The sequence below is a fragment of the Muscardinus avellanarius genome, assembly GCF_963383645.1.
Source record: "Muscardinus avellanarius genome assembly, chromosome: 6".
Classification (NCBI taxonomy): Eukaryota; Metazoa; Chordata; class Mammalia; order Rodentia; family Gliridae; genus Muscardinus; species Muscardinus avellanarius.
In genome coordinates, this window is record NC_137791.1 from 98301005 (window position 1) to 98313390 (window position 12386).

The 12386-nt window shown below is 38.4% G+C and overlaps 1 protein-coding gene across 2 annotated transcripts in view; it reads right to left on the reverse strand.

Annotated features, from left to right (window-relative positions):
* Positions 1–12386, reverse strand: part of SLAIN2 (SLAIN motif family member 2) — a gene marked incomplete at both ends in the record, with an annotated part of 88086 nt that overhangs the window by 20214 nt on the left and 55486 nt on the right. Inside the window, one exon of one of the 2 annotated variants that reach the window (XM_080698033.1) lies at positions 9646–9723. The exons of the other annotated variant lie outside the window; for it this stretch is intronic. Within the exon in view, the coding sequence (XP_080554159.1) occupies positions 9646–9723 (78 nt within the window). The remainder of the gene's footprint in view (positions 1–9645; positions 9724–12386) is intronic. 2 annotated transcript variants of the gene reach the window in all.

Here is a 12386-nt window from a genome sequence, read left to right on the forward strand (position 1 = left end):
TAAGAAAAACTGAAAAACCCTATTTTTCATAATAGATCATAATAAAAGAAAACCATATACAATAACAAAATTACCATGAAAATCTTAAAACACTTAGAAATTAGATGATATACTTCTCAATATACTACATGGAATAGAATAAAAATTTAAATACAATATATTAAAAATGTGGAGCATAATTAGGGAAAGTTTTAAGCCAATAATCTAAGTTCCTACTTCAAGAACCTAGAAAAAGAAGAGTGAAATTAGATCAAAGGAAGAAGGAAATAATAGAGTGGAAATTGTGCTGGGCCTGGTGGCACACACTTGTATTCCCAGTACTTGGGAGGTTGAGACAGGAGGATTGCAGGTTCAAGGACAGTCTAAGCAAGTAGTGAGACTCTTCTCAACCTAATGAGACCCTGTTTCCAAAAAAGAAATAAAATCAGACCTGGGCATAGTGGCACATGCCTGTAATCCCAGGATTTGGGAGGCTGAGACAGGAAGATCGTGGTTAGTGGACAGCCTCAGCTATTTAGTGAGGCCCTTTGCAACTCAGTGAGACCCTGTTTCAAAATAAAGAATAAAAAATAGGGCTGGGGTGTAGGTCAGACGTAGAATGCCTCTGGGTTCAATCCCCAACACCACCAAAGATAAGTAGTGGAAATCAATGAAATTAAAAACAGAAATATTAGCCGGGCGTGGTAGCACACGCTTGTAATCCCAGCATTTGGGAGGCTGAGACTGGAGGATCAAGGTTTGCAGACAGCCTCAGCTACTTAGAGAGACCCTCTGCAACGTAGTGAGACCCTGTCTGAAAATAAAGAATAAAAAATAGGGCAGGGGGTGTAGCTCAAGGGTCAAATGCCCCTGGGTTCCATCCCCAGACACACACACACACACACATACACACACACACGAAATATTAAGAAAACAGTTTTTCCTGTAACATCTAATGAGCGAAGGCTCTAGATACTTAGCATCGATGACTCCTAACATCACAAAAAAGGAAATCCTACTTTATGCACCTCTGAATGAAGACGCATCACCACCTACCAAACCATCTAATAAATTGCCTATATTCAATTACCCACTTACAGAAAATAGAAAGGACCTACTAAACGATTCCATAAAAAAGTAAGCAGTAAACCCCATCGGGTAGAACTTCTGCAGAACAAGTATCCTGGTGGCTCCCTCCTCTTCTCTTTCTCCCTTCTTTTTGCAGTACCCCATTTTATATATTAGTCTGAAACAGGGTCTAAGTTGCAGGGGGCCTCACAAAGTTGCTGAGGCTGTCCATGAACCCGTGGTCATTCTGTCTCAGCCTCCCAAGTAGTGGGGTTACAAGCATACACCACCATGCCCAGCCTAATAAACAAACAAATGCAAGAAAAGAAATCGAGAAAAACTATAAAGCAAGAGAAACTTAAGAAAAGACATTTAAAGGCAAAATTAAGTTTCATCAGTGGATTATAAAACTATTTTAATAAAGTAAAAAATGCACGCTTGGGAGGCAGAGACAGGAGGATCGCGCAGGTTCGAAGCCAGCCGTGCTTGCTTGAGACCCTGTTTCCAAAAATAAAATAGGTCTGGGAGTGTAGCCCAGAGGTAGAAGGGCTTCCAGGAACCCCAGTACCACCAAAAAAAAAAAAAAAAAAAAGTAAAAAATGATTGCTATAAATATTCAGAAGAGTAGTATACTTGGTGATAAGGGTGGAAAGGATTTGGTCTTGAATTCAAGTGTTCTCCAATTTGGTTTCAGTAGTAATTAAGCTTAAGCTTTTTTTTTTTTTTTTTTTTTTTTAAATGTGGGGATGGAACCCGGGGCATTCTACCTCCAAGCTATACCCCAGCCCTATTTTTTATTCTTTATTTTGAAACAGGGTCTCACAGAGTTGCGAAGGTCCTAAGTCGCTGAAGCTGGCCATGAACCTGGGAATCTCCCATTTCAGCCTCCCAAGTACTGGGATTACAAGCGTGCACTCTCACGCCCAGCTTACGCTAATATTTTAAGTCCTTCCATGTAGCCAGGTTTGGTAGTGCAGGTTTATAATCTCACCATTTGGGAGACTGAGACTGGAGGATCACTATTTGAGGACAGCCTCAGCTACTTAGTGAGGCCCTTTGCAACTCAGTGAGACCCTGTTTCAAAATAAAGAATAAAAAATAGGGCTGGGGGTGTAGCTCAAAGTTAGAATGCCCCTGGGTTCCATCCCCAGTACTGCAAAAAAACCAACAAAACAAAACCTTCCATGTACCTGTGTCCATTTCTCCAACTGGTTCAGACTTTTAGAGTAGGGGTATTTAAGAGTAATCCTAAACCACAATACCAAGAAAATATAAAAGCCTGGATTATTGAGTAAGAGATTAAAAAAAAAACAAAAGAGAATAACAACAAAAACTCCAAAGAAACAGAATAACACACATAAACTTCTCTCCCTTTAATAAGTCAACAAGGCAGCTAGAGATGCAGGAGTTGAAACTGGGTCATCTAGACATTTGATGATAAGCGGGTAGACAGTTTGTTAGCTTGTAGTCATAAAAATAATGCAGCCCTTTATATGCAGATTTAAAATATTTAGCCAGGAGACTTCCGGGAAGATGGCGACCGAGAAAAGCGGGGCTTAAGAGTCCCGCTAACAACTAATCTCCATTACCACAAAAAGAGCGCCTTTCATAGCCAGAAAACACCATCACCAGAAAAACAAAAAAACCACCAGGCTCCAGAGAGAAAGCGGACTGAGAACAGAGCTCAGGGCCACAGAGGAGACACACGCGCCCGAGGACGCGGCAGCAGTGCCATACTGCCGGCGGCAGCGGCGAACTCAGCGGACGGCTACAGCAAGCCGAGGTGAGCCGATGCGGAACAGCCAGGCGGGATCTTTCGGCGCAGACAGCATTTAAAGCTCCCAGTGGCTGAGCTCAGCACATGCTGCAGGGATTCAGAGTGGAAATCAAAATCAGAGAAGAAAAAATACACCAGCCTCATGGCCGAGGGCGTGGCAGAGGCGCCATATTGCCACCGGCGGCGGCAGCAGCAGTGAAATCACCAAGTCCAGTACAGCTACATCTACGTACTCAAGAACAGTGAGTCAAATTGCGGGCCACAGAGGAGAAATCCCAGTATTGTGCCTCCTGGGACTTGACCCAGTGAGGGAGTGGTGGTGGCAGAGATATCACACCATAGGAGAGCGTGCAACCTGGCACCCCCCATAGTTTAAAGCAGCCTCTATTGACTCCCTGGGTCGGAGACTCTGTGATACAACCCAGTAAAGGAGTAGTAGGGTCTGAGATAATACAGACTCGAGATCCAGAGCACCTTAAGTGAAGCCATAGTGACCCAAGGGAAGAACCCAGAGAAGGCACAAACCTCCGAAATCATGGGAAAGAGGAATAACACTGAAGTAATGAATGTGCACAACCCCACAACATCAGAACCTGATAAAACAGAAAATCAGAGATTTCTAGAAGATCAAATCAGGAAAATAACTGTAGAAATAATAGAGGTGCTTCGAAAAGAACTCAGAGAGAGCCAAAAAGAGATAAAGGATGCAATTAATGAAGTAAAGGCCTCAATTCAAAGCACAAACAACCGATTAGACCACATGGAGAACAGAATCTCGATCTTAGAAGATGAGCAATCCAAAAATGAATGCATAGTTTCTAATCTAGAAAAAGATATCCAACAGCAGGAATCTGACATTGAAGAAATATGGGCCCATCTTAAGAAAGCTAACCTAAGAATAATTGGAATAGAGGAGGGAAAAGAAAGTGATACCAAAGGGATCAACAATCTCTTCAAGGAAGTAATAGCAGAAAATTTTCCAAATATAGAGCAAGAGGTTGATACACAGATCCAGGAAACTTATAGAACTCCCTTTAGACAGGATCGGAGAAGAGGATCCCCACGCCATATAATTGTCAAAATGACCAATGTGGAAGCCAAGCAGAGAATCTTAAAGGCAACAAAAACAAAGGGCCAACTGACATTCAGAGGCAAACCAATTTAGAATCACTCCAGACTTCCCAAACCAAGTCATGAGAGCCAGAAGGGCTTGGAGTAACATACTCCAAACTCTGAAAGAAAACAACTTCCAGCCAAAAATTTCCTATCCAGCAAAACTTTCTATCAAATTAGATGGAGAAATAAGAAGCTTCCATGACAAACAGAAACTGAAGGAATTTATGTCTTCAAAACCAGCGCTAGAGAAAATACTCAAAGAGATTAACTACAAAGAAGAAATAGGTAACACTCACCAGAACCAGAGAAACAAGAGTTTCCATCCAACAGACAACTAAGATTGGTTATCTGTGGAGATTCATTACTTATGTTAGTCTTTTACCTATCTCTAAATTGTATTGTTTGCCTTTATTGTTGTTAATTTTTAGGATTTCTAGTTGGAATATTAATATACCTTCAGATATAGCATTTGGAAATATTTTATCCAATTCTATTAGTAACTTTTAACTCTGTTTACATTGTCTTTGGATATACAATATTTTCTTTTATTTTTTAGGGAGTTTGTATATTCTTCTGTTGCCTGTGCCATTGAAATCATATCCAAGAAATCACTGCCAATTTCAATGTTGTGAGTTTTTATGACCCAGATTTTCTCCTAAAAGTTTATAGTCTTAAGATTTATATTTAGGTCTTTTATCTAGTTTGAGTTAATACTTGTATGTGGGATTAGGTAAGGGTCCAATTTTATTCTTTTCCATGTAATTATTACTTTTCAACAATATTTAGTTAAAAGATTATTATTTCCACTACCAAATCTTCGTGGAAACCTTGTCAAAAATAACTTGACAATATAGGGAAGAAGTTAGCTCTAGGCTTGTATTTAACTCCAATGGTCTATATATCTGCCTTTAGAACAGTACTACACTGTTTCAATTATTGTAGCTTTATATGGTTTGAAATCAGAAAATATACATCTTCTAGCTTTGTTTTTGCTTCGAGATTGTTTTGGGTATCTAGAGTCCATATTCCATATCAGGATAGATTTTTTTCTGAAAAATAAATATATGATAGTTTCACCTAAAAAAAAGAAAAAAATATTCTTTGGTAAGAAAGAAAGCAAAAAAAAAATATTGAAATGTTATCTTTAAGTCATCAAAAGCTTGGTATCAGACAAATGAAACTGTTATGTGAGATTATCATTTTTAATTTTGGATAAATTGCTATAATACTAGATGTCAACCACTAAGCCAAGCATGGGAGGGAGGGATGGGGAGAGAATGGGGTGGGGATCGGGTGGGGGCTGACTGGGCGATGTGTACATGTATGTCTACAAAAGTTTGTATCCCACTATGATGTATGAATACAGTGCACCAATAAAATAAAATTTAAAAAAAAATAAAATATTTAGCCAGAACTTAAGGTCCTCTTAACCTAGTAAGCACAGCAATAAAATCTTTAAGTAAAAATATAAAATTATAGCTGGGCGTGGTGGCACAGGCTTGTAATCCTAGCATTTGGGAGGCTGAGACAGGAGGATCACAGGTTTGCAGCCAGCCTCAGCTACTTAGTGAAATCCCTCTGCAACTTTGTAAGACCCTGTTTCAAAAATAAAGAATATAGCCAGGTGTGGTGGCGCACGCTTGTAATCCCAGCATTCGGGAGGCTGAGACCAGAGGATCATGGTTCGCGGACAGCCTCAGCTACTTAGTGAGGCCCCCTGCAACTCAATGAGACCAAGTTTCAAAATAAAGAATAAAAATAAATAGGGCAGAAGGTGTAGCTCAGAGGTGAATGCCCCTGGGTTCCATCCCCAGACCCGTCCAAAAAAAAGAGAAAAGAACGAAAAAAATAAAAATAGGGCTTGGAGGGTTTTATCTCAGAGGTAGAATGCCCCTGGGTTACATTCCCAGTACTACAAAAATAAACAAACAAACAAACAAACAAACTTAAAAATAGGGCTGGAGGTAAAGCTCAGAGGTAGAATGCACCTAGGTTCCATCTCGGGTACCCCCCCCACAAAAAGAATAGCTTACAAATATTACAAATAAATTGATATTAACTTAAAACATTTTAAAAAATATATGTGATAGTTTTAAAGCAAAAAATGATAACCTTGTATTATGGATTTTATAACAAATGTACAGGTACCATTTATTAGAAACTATAATATCAAGTGGGGAGGAGTCAATAAATGGAAGAATACAATTTGATATTTCAACATTTTACCTAAAGTGGAATAATATTAACTCTAAGATTGTTTCTTTCTTTCTTTTTTTTCTTTTTTTTTGGTGGTACTGGGGTTCCTGGAAGCCCTTCTACCTCCGGGCTACACTACCAGACCTATTTTTATATTTTTATTTGGAAACAGGGTCTCCTAAGCCAGTGTGGCTGGCTTCGAACAAGCGTGATCCTCCTGTCCCCGCCTCCCAAGCGCGGGGATTACAAGCGTGCGCCACCACGCCCGGCCTAAGATTGTTTCTTTCTCCTTTAAACACGGACCATGTCATATACTGTCTGGCAAAAAGCAGACAATAAACTGTTTCTTTGGGGGAAAAAAATCTCCTACTCTGTCATTATGATATAATTATCTCCTGCCCTGTTTTAGATACCATAGTTCTTTCCAGCTTTTATTTCCCCTGTGATGGTGGGGATGGAACCCAAGGTCCTGCAGATGCTAGTGAGTACTGTATTGAGTTGCATTCCCACCCAGCTCATTGTTTTAGTATGTCTTTGGTTATAGGTGGAAAACATCGACAAAACAAATATCTAGCCGGATGTGGTGGTGCAGGCTTGTAATCCCCGCGCTTGGGAAGTGGGGACAGAAGGACCGCGCAGGTTCGAAGGCAGCCTCGCTGGCTTAAGAGACCCTGTTTCCAAATAAAAATATAGAAGTCTCAGAAACCCAACATTCTTAAAACAATTCCACAAAGATTCTGCTCTTTTTGAAAATTGTTTTTAGCCAGGTGCAATAGTATATGCCTGTAGTCCCAGTACCTGAAAGACTGAGACAACAGACTGTAGGTTGGAGGCTGGAGTGTAGTCACTTAGCAAGACCATGTATCTCAGAGGTAAAATGGCCCTGGGTTCAATCCCAGTACCACGTACACACACAATTTTTTTTAATGGTTACATATTTATGGAGTAAAATGTGATGCTCTGATTCATGTATTTGCTGCATATAATGATCAAATCAGTGTGGTTAGCTTATTGTACCTCATGCAATATCATTTCTTTGTGGTGTGAGCACTAAAGAACCTCTCGTCTAGCTGTTCTAAAATATAGTACACAGTTGGGCATAGCCACCCTACTGTGCAATGGAACACCGGAACTTACTCTTCCTATCCATTTATAACTTTGTACCCACTGACAAACCTCTCCATTTCCCCCTCTCTCTTTGCTCCTCAGTCTCTGATGACCACTATTATCTACTCTCTACTTCGCTGAGGTCTAGTATTTGAGAATCTACATATGAGTTACTATGGTATTTGCCTCTGTGCCTGGCTCATACTGGTTGTTCACATAATGTCCCCCAGTTCCATCCATGTTGTCAAAAATGTCAGTATTTCAGCTGGGCATGGTGGCGTATGCTTATAATCCCAGCATTTGGGAGGCTGAAACAGGAGGACCACAGTTTGAGGACAACCTCAGCTACTTAGTGAGGCTCTTTGCAATTTAGTGAGACCCTGTTTCAAAATAAAGAATAAAAATATAGGGCTGAGGGTGTAGCTCAAAGAAAGAATGCCCCTGGGTTCCATCCCCAGTACCACAAAAAAAAAAAAAAAAAAAAAGTCAGGACCTCATCCTTTTTAATGGCAGTATATTAGTATATTCATCTGTTGTTGGATGTTTAGGTTGATTCCAAATCTTGGCTAGTGTGAATAGTGTTGCAATAAACGTGGGAATGGATCTCTCTCTAATATACTGATTTCACTTCCTTTGGATATATATCCAGTAGTGGGAATCTGATGCTAAACACCTCTACTTTTCATCCCTCTTTCTGCTAGTATAGCTAGAGTGCAAGTGTTGGTTCATGGCTTATATTATTATTACTATTTAAAAATGGCTCATAGCACAGGCAAAGAGTACACTATGTTTCCTTTTTTGTAATCTTTAAGATAATAAGGGGCCTTTCCCATAAAAATCCCCAATAAGCCATTTCCTTTTCCATAAAAAAAACCACATAATATATAGCCTATTCTTTCTAACCATGTATCAAAAAGCCATCCATATCAGAGGCCTATGGTTAACTTCTGATATTTAATACAAACACACATCCTATATTTCTATTTGACCATTTTCTTTTCTTCAGATTCTATCATCTAAAATTAATTCTTTAAGTTATACACAATACACTAAATCATTTCTGAAACACTCAAAATAATAAATTTGCTAAAATTATTATTTTTAATTCCTTTGTAATATATAAACCTTTTTCAACAAATCAAGTACCAAGCTTCTTCTCCAATAATTTTCTTTAGTGCTTTATATCCCACTTCTAGATCTTGGTTATTTATTGAGTTCTAAAGCTGCCCACAGTGAGCCAGATGTGGTGGTGCATGCTAGTAATCACAGTACTTGGGAGGCTGAGAATGAGGATTGCAGGTATGAGGACAGCCTCAGCAAGTAGTGAGACTCTCATCAACCTAGTGAGACTGTTTCAAAATAAGAATAAAATAGGGCTGGGGTGTAGTTTGGAGATAAAATGTCTTTGAGTTCAATTCCCAGAGCCATGAATGAATGAATGAATGAATGAACAAATGAATGAATGAGGCAAGCTACCCACATGTCCTGGGCCAAGGAAATATTTCTCCTATTGCTTATTTACTATTTTTGCAGAACTGGGAATAAAACCCTGGGACATTCTACCTCAGAGCTACACCCCCAGTCCTATTTTTTATTCTTTATTTTGAAACAGGGTCTCACCGAGTTGCAAAGGGGCTCACTAAGTAGTAGCTGAGGCTGTCCTCGAACTGTGATCCTCCTGTCCCAGCCTCCCAAATGCTGGATTACAAGTGTGTACCACCATGTCCAGCTTCCTATTGCTTATTTTTGTTCTCTCATTTTCTCCAAGGCTCCTAGTCATGCTTATACTGCTAGTCTACCCAGTAAGACTGTTTTCTCTAAATTCTACTTCCTCCTGTCTACCCATACGTTCAATCTCTTGGAACCAATATTGTATATTGTATAGCTTTGTTGTAACATTAATGTACTTCTTCAACACTTATTTCTAAAGCTACCATCCCACAAGTATTCCAAACCGACCATAACAATTTCTGTTTTACCTTCAATCTGATTCTAATGCAAAAGTGTTTTCATTTCATCTCACAGATAAGCACACCCCAAAATAAATGTCTAAAGAAAAAGCATTAACATACCGAATCTCTGACATTTGGTTCATTTTAAAGCACTTATTAGTTCAACTTGCATTAAGTTAAAATAGTGACGTTTGGTTTTTTGTTGGGAAGAAAAATAATAAATTCTCTATCATCTACTTCTTTCAGAAGAGCAATCCAATACATACCTCTGTAGAAAATATATTTCTTTAGATTTATCCACATGGCAGAGAATTAATCCACATTATTTTACTAAGAAAAAAAGACACTAACACATGCCTTACAGGAATCACTGACTTAGTATGTCAAGAGTCATAAGATTTACCTACACCATTTGTTGTCATTTTAAACTTAGTAAGAGGCTGTAGTTACCTCTTTTTGGAGATGAAGTTTGAAGCAACTGTTTGGCTTTGAGAGAAGTACGAGGCAAATTTTTCAGCCTTTGCGAAGCTGTTGAAAAATAAGGAACTGTCATGTTTGCCTGGAAGTACAAGATAAAGGCTATAGCTTCTGTAAACTTGAATATTTTAATGCAAACTTTAAAATGTGTCAAGAAATAGAAACCGTGAGCTGAAAATGTTAGAATCCTAGAAGCAAAGGAAGTTTAAGGTGATGCTTAGTGCATTAACTTGGAAAAGAAAGGGGATGGAAAAAAGAAAGGGAATGGGAATCTTAGTGCATATGCATACTTTTTGAACTAGTTTCTGTAGATCAAACATCTTAAGTCAATCAGCTGAAATACCAAAGAGAAAACAAACCACCAGCAAACATGCTATAGAATGCAAATAATACAAATACAAAGATATAAGTGATGAACACAAGCACACAGTATTGAATAAAATAAATGCAGTATTTGTTCAACGCAAAAAAGCAAATTTTGGCAAAGCAGTTATTGTTAGATGAATTACCCTAAAATCAAACAGTGATCTCCACACTCAAAAAGGAGAAGAAAACTCAGAACCAGGCAAGTCCTCAGGAAGTCACAATATGGTGTCTTTAGAATGTTGAACATATCATGCTGTAGAATCTGAGTAATATGTACCTCTGACTTTAGGTAGAAACATATCTGAGCTGTGTACATATGCATATTGCTAGAAGAGAGTGTGTGTGTGTGTGTGTGTGTGTGTGTGTGTGTGTGTGTGTGTATTGGTGTGAGTTGAGGGGTTTGGATGAGTTAGAACATTTGACTTGTGATCAATTTCTTCCAAATTTCTAATTTATTAACTACACTGAAACTCAAAATTAGCATGTAAGATGTGCCCCAGGGCTGTTCCAATTACTCTAATCTAACAGTTACTATGGCACTATTAGACTCTATCAGAGTCCCACACCAATCAGTGCAGTCACCGATTAAGTGACTCTGAAATGTTATTCTATTGTTGGAAAAGTTATGACCTCATAAACTTCAAGGATTTGTGTGCAGAACAAAATGAAATAAACAAAAAAGAGGTCCTACTTGTAAGTCTAGTGAGGGCATAACCAATCACTGGCGTGGTATCAGGTGATAAAGGGGAACTTGACATATCAGAGAGAAATACAGGGAAGAATCTATCTCCCCCCTATTGCTTAACTCTACCAAAGCTGAATAACTATTGTTTTCTCATAGCTAACAAACTTTTTTTTTTTTTTAATGACAGTACTGGGGATTGAAGCCAGGGGCATTCTATCTCTGATCTATACCCTTAGCCCTATTTATTCTTTTATTTTGAATTAAGGTCTCACTACATTGCAGAGGGCCTAAGTTGCTGAGGCTGGCCATGAACCTCCCATCTCAGCCTCCCAAGTACTAAGATTACAAGTGTGCACCACCAAACCCTGATGTTAATAAACTTTTAAAAACTGTATTATTATTATTATTATTATTATTATTATTATTATTATTATTATTTTAGGTACTAGAGATTGAAGCCAGGGGCATTCTACCTCTGAGCTACACCCCCAGCCCAATTTTTAATTTTGAAACAGGCTCTCACTAAGTTGCAGAGGGCCTAAGTAGCTGAGGCTGGCCACAAACCTGTGATCCTCTTTCAGCCTCCCGAGTACTGGGATTACAAAGCATGAACCACCATACCCGGCAAAAGAAATGTATTTGATTTCCAATTTTATAGCACTCCAAACATTATTGTAGCTAAATAATATTTGATGCCAACTCAAATATTGTTAGGTAGACTAGCAAACACTCCATATTCAAAAAGTAAGTTTTAGCTGAGCATTGTGGTGCACGCTTGTGATCCCAGTATTTGGGAGGCTAGGATAGAAATATTGCAGATTCACAGCCAGCCTTAGCTACTTAGTTGGCCCTCCTCAACTTAGTAAGATCCTATTTCAAAATAAAGAATTAAAAAAAAAAAAAGGATGGGGGCATAGCTCAGAGGTAAAAATGCTCCTAGGTTCCATCCTTAGTACTGCAAAAAAAAAAAAGGTAAATTTTATAATAGGTTACCTTCCATCTATCCCATAAAAATGCAGGAGACTACTATAATCACTGAATATTCTTTATCTACATATTGATTCATACATGTTTTCAATCATTCATATATTCATCCATTCATATATCCATCCATCCATCCATCCCTACTTTTATGTATTCAAATAGTTGAGTATCTGCTTTATTTCAGGTACTGTTTTGGGTACAATGGATTCTGCAGTCAACTAGATATATGGTTCTTACACTAATGGAACTAATATTCTAATTCTAGTAATGGGAAGACAGATAATAAACAAAGTAACAAAAAGTACAATCCAGATGGTTACAGCAGCTAAAGAGGAAAGCTAAGTAGGAAAGGCAGAAAAGGAATCAAGTTGCAATTATGTATAGGATAATCAGGAAGGATTTCCTGAGATGCAAAAGATCTGAAGGAAGAGTGGGGTTGAGCTAAATAGCTATCTGGAGAAAGCATTCCAGATTGAGGAAGAATGGATTATAAAGAATACTGAGACTGGAGCACATATAGAATACCTGAAGAACAAAAAGTAGGCCCAGTTGTGGGGCAAAAGGAAATCGACTGAATATATGTTGGCAATTCATGATATCTAAGAGCCATTAAAACTTCTAAATAAAAGCTTCATATTAAATCCCATTTGTTGAAAAAAAAAAAAGACCTCCTTTAAAA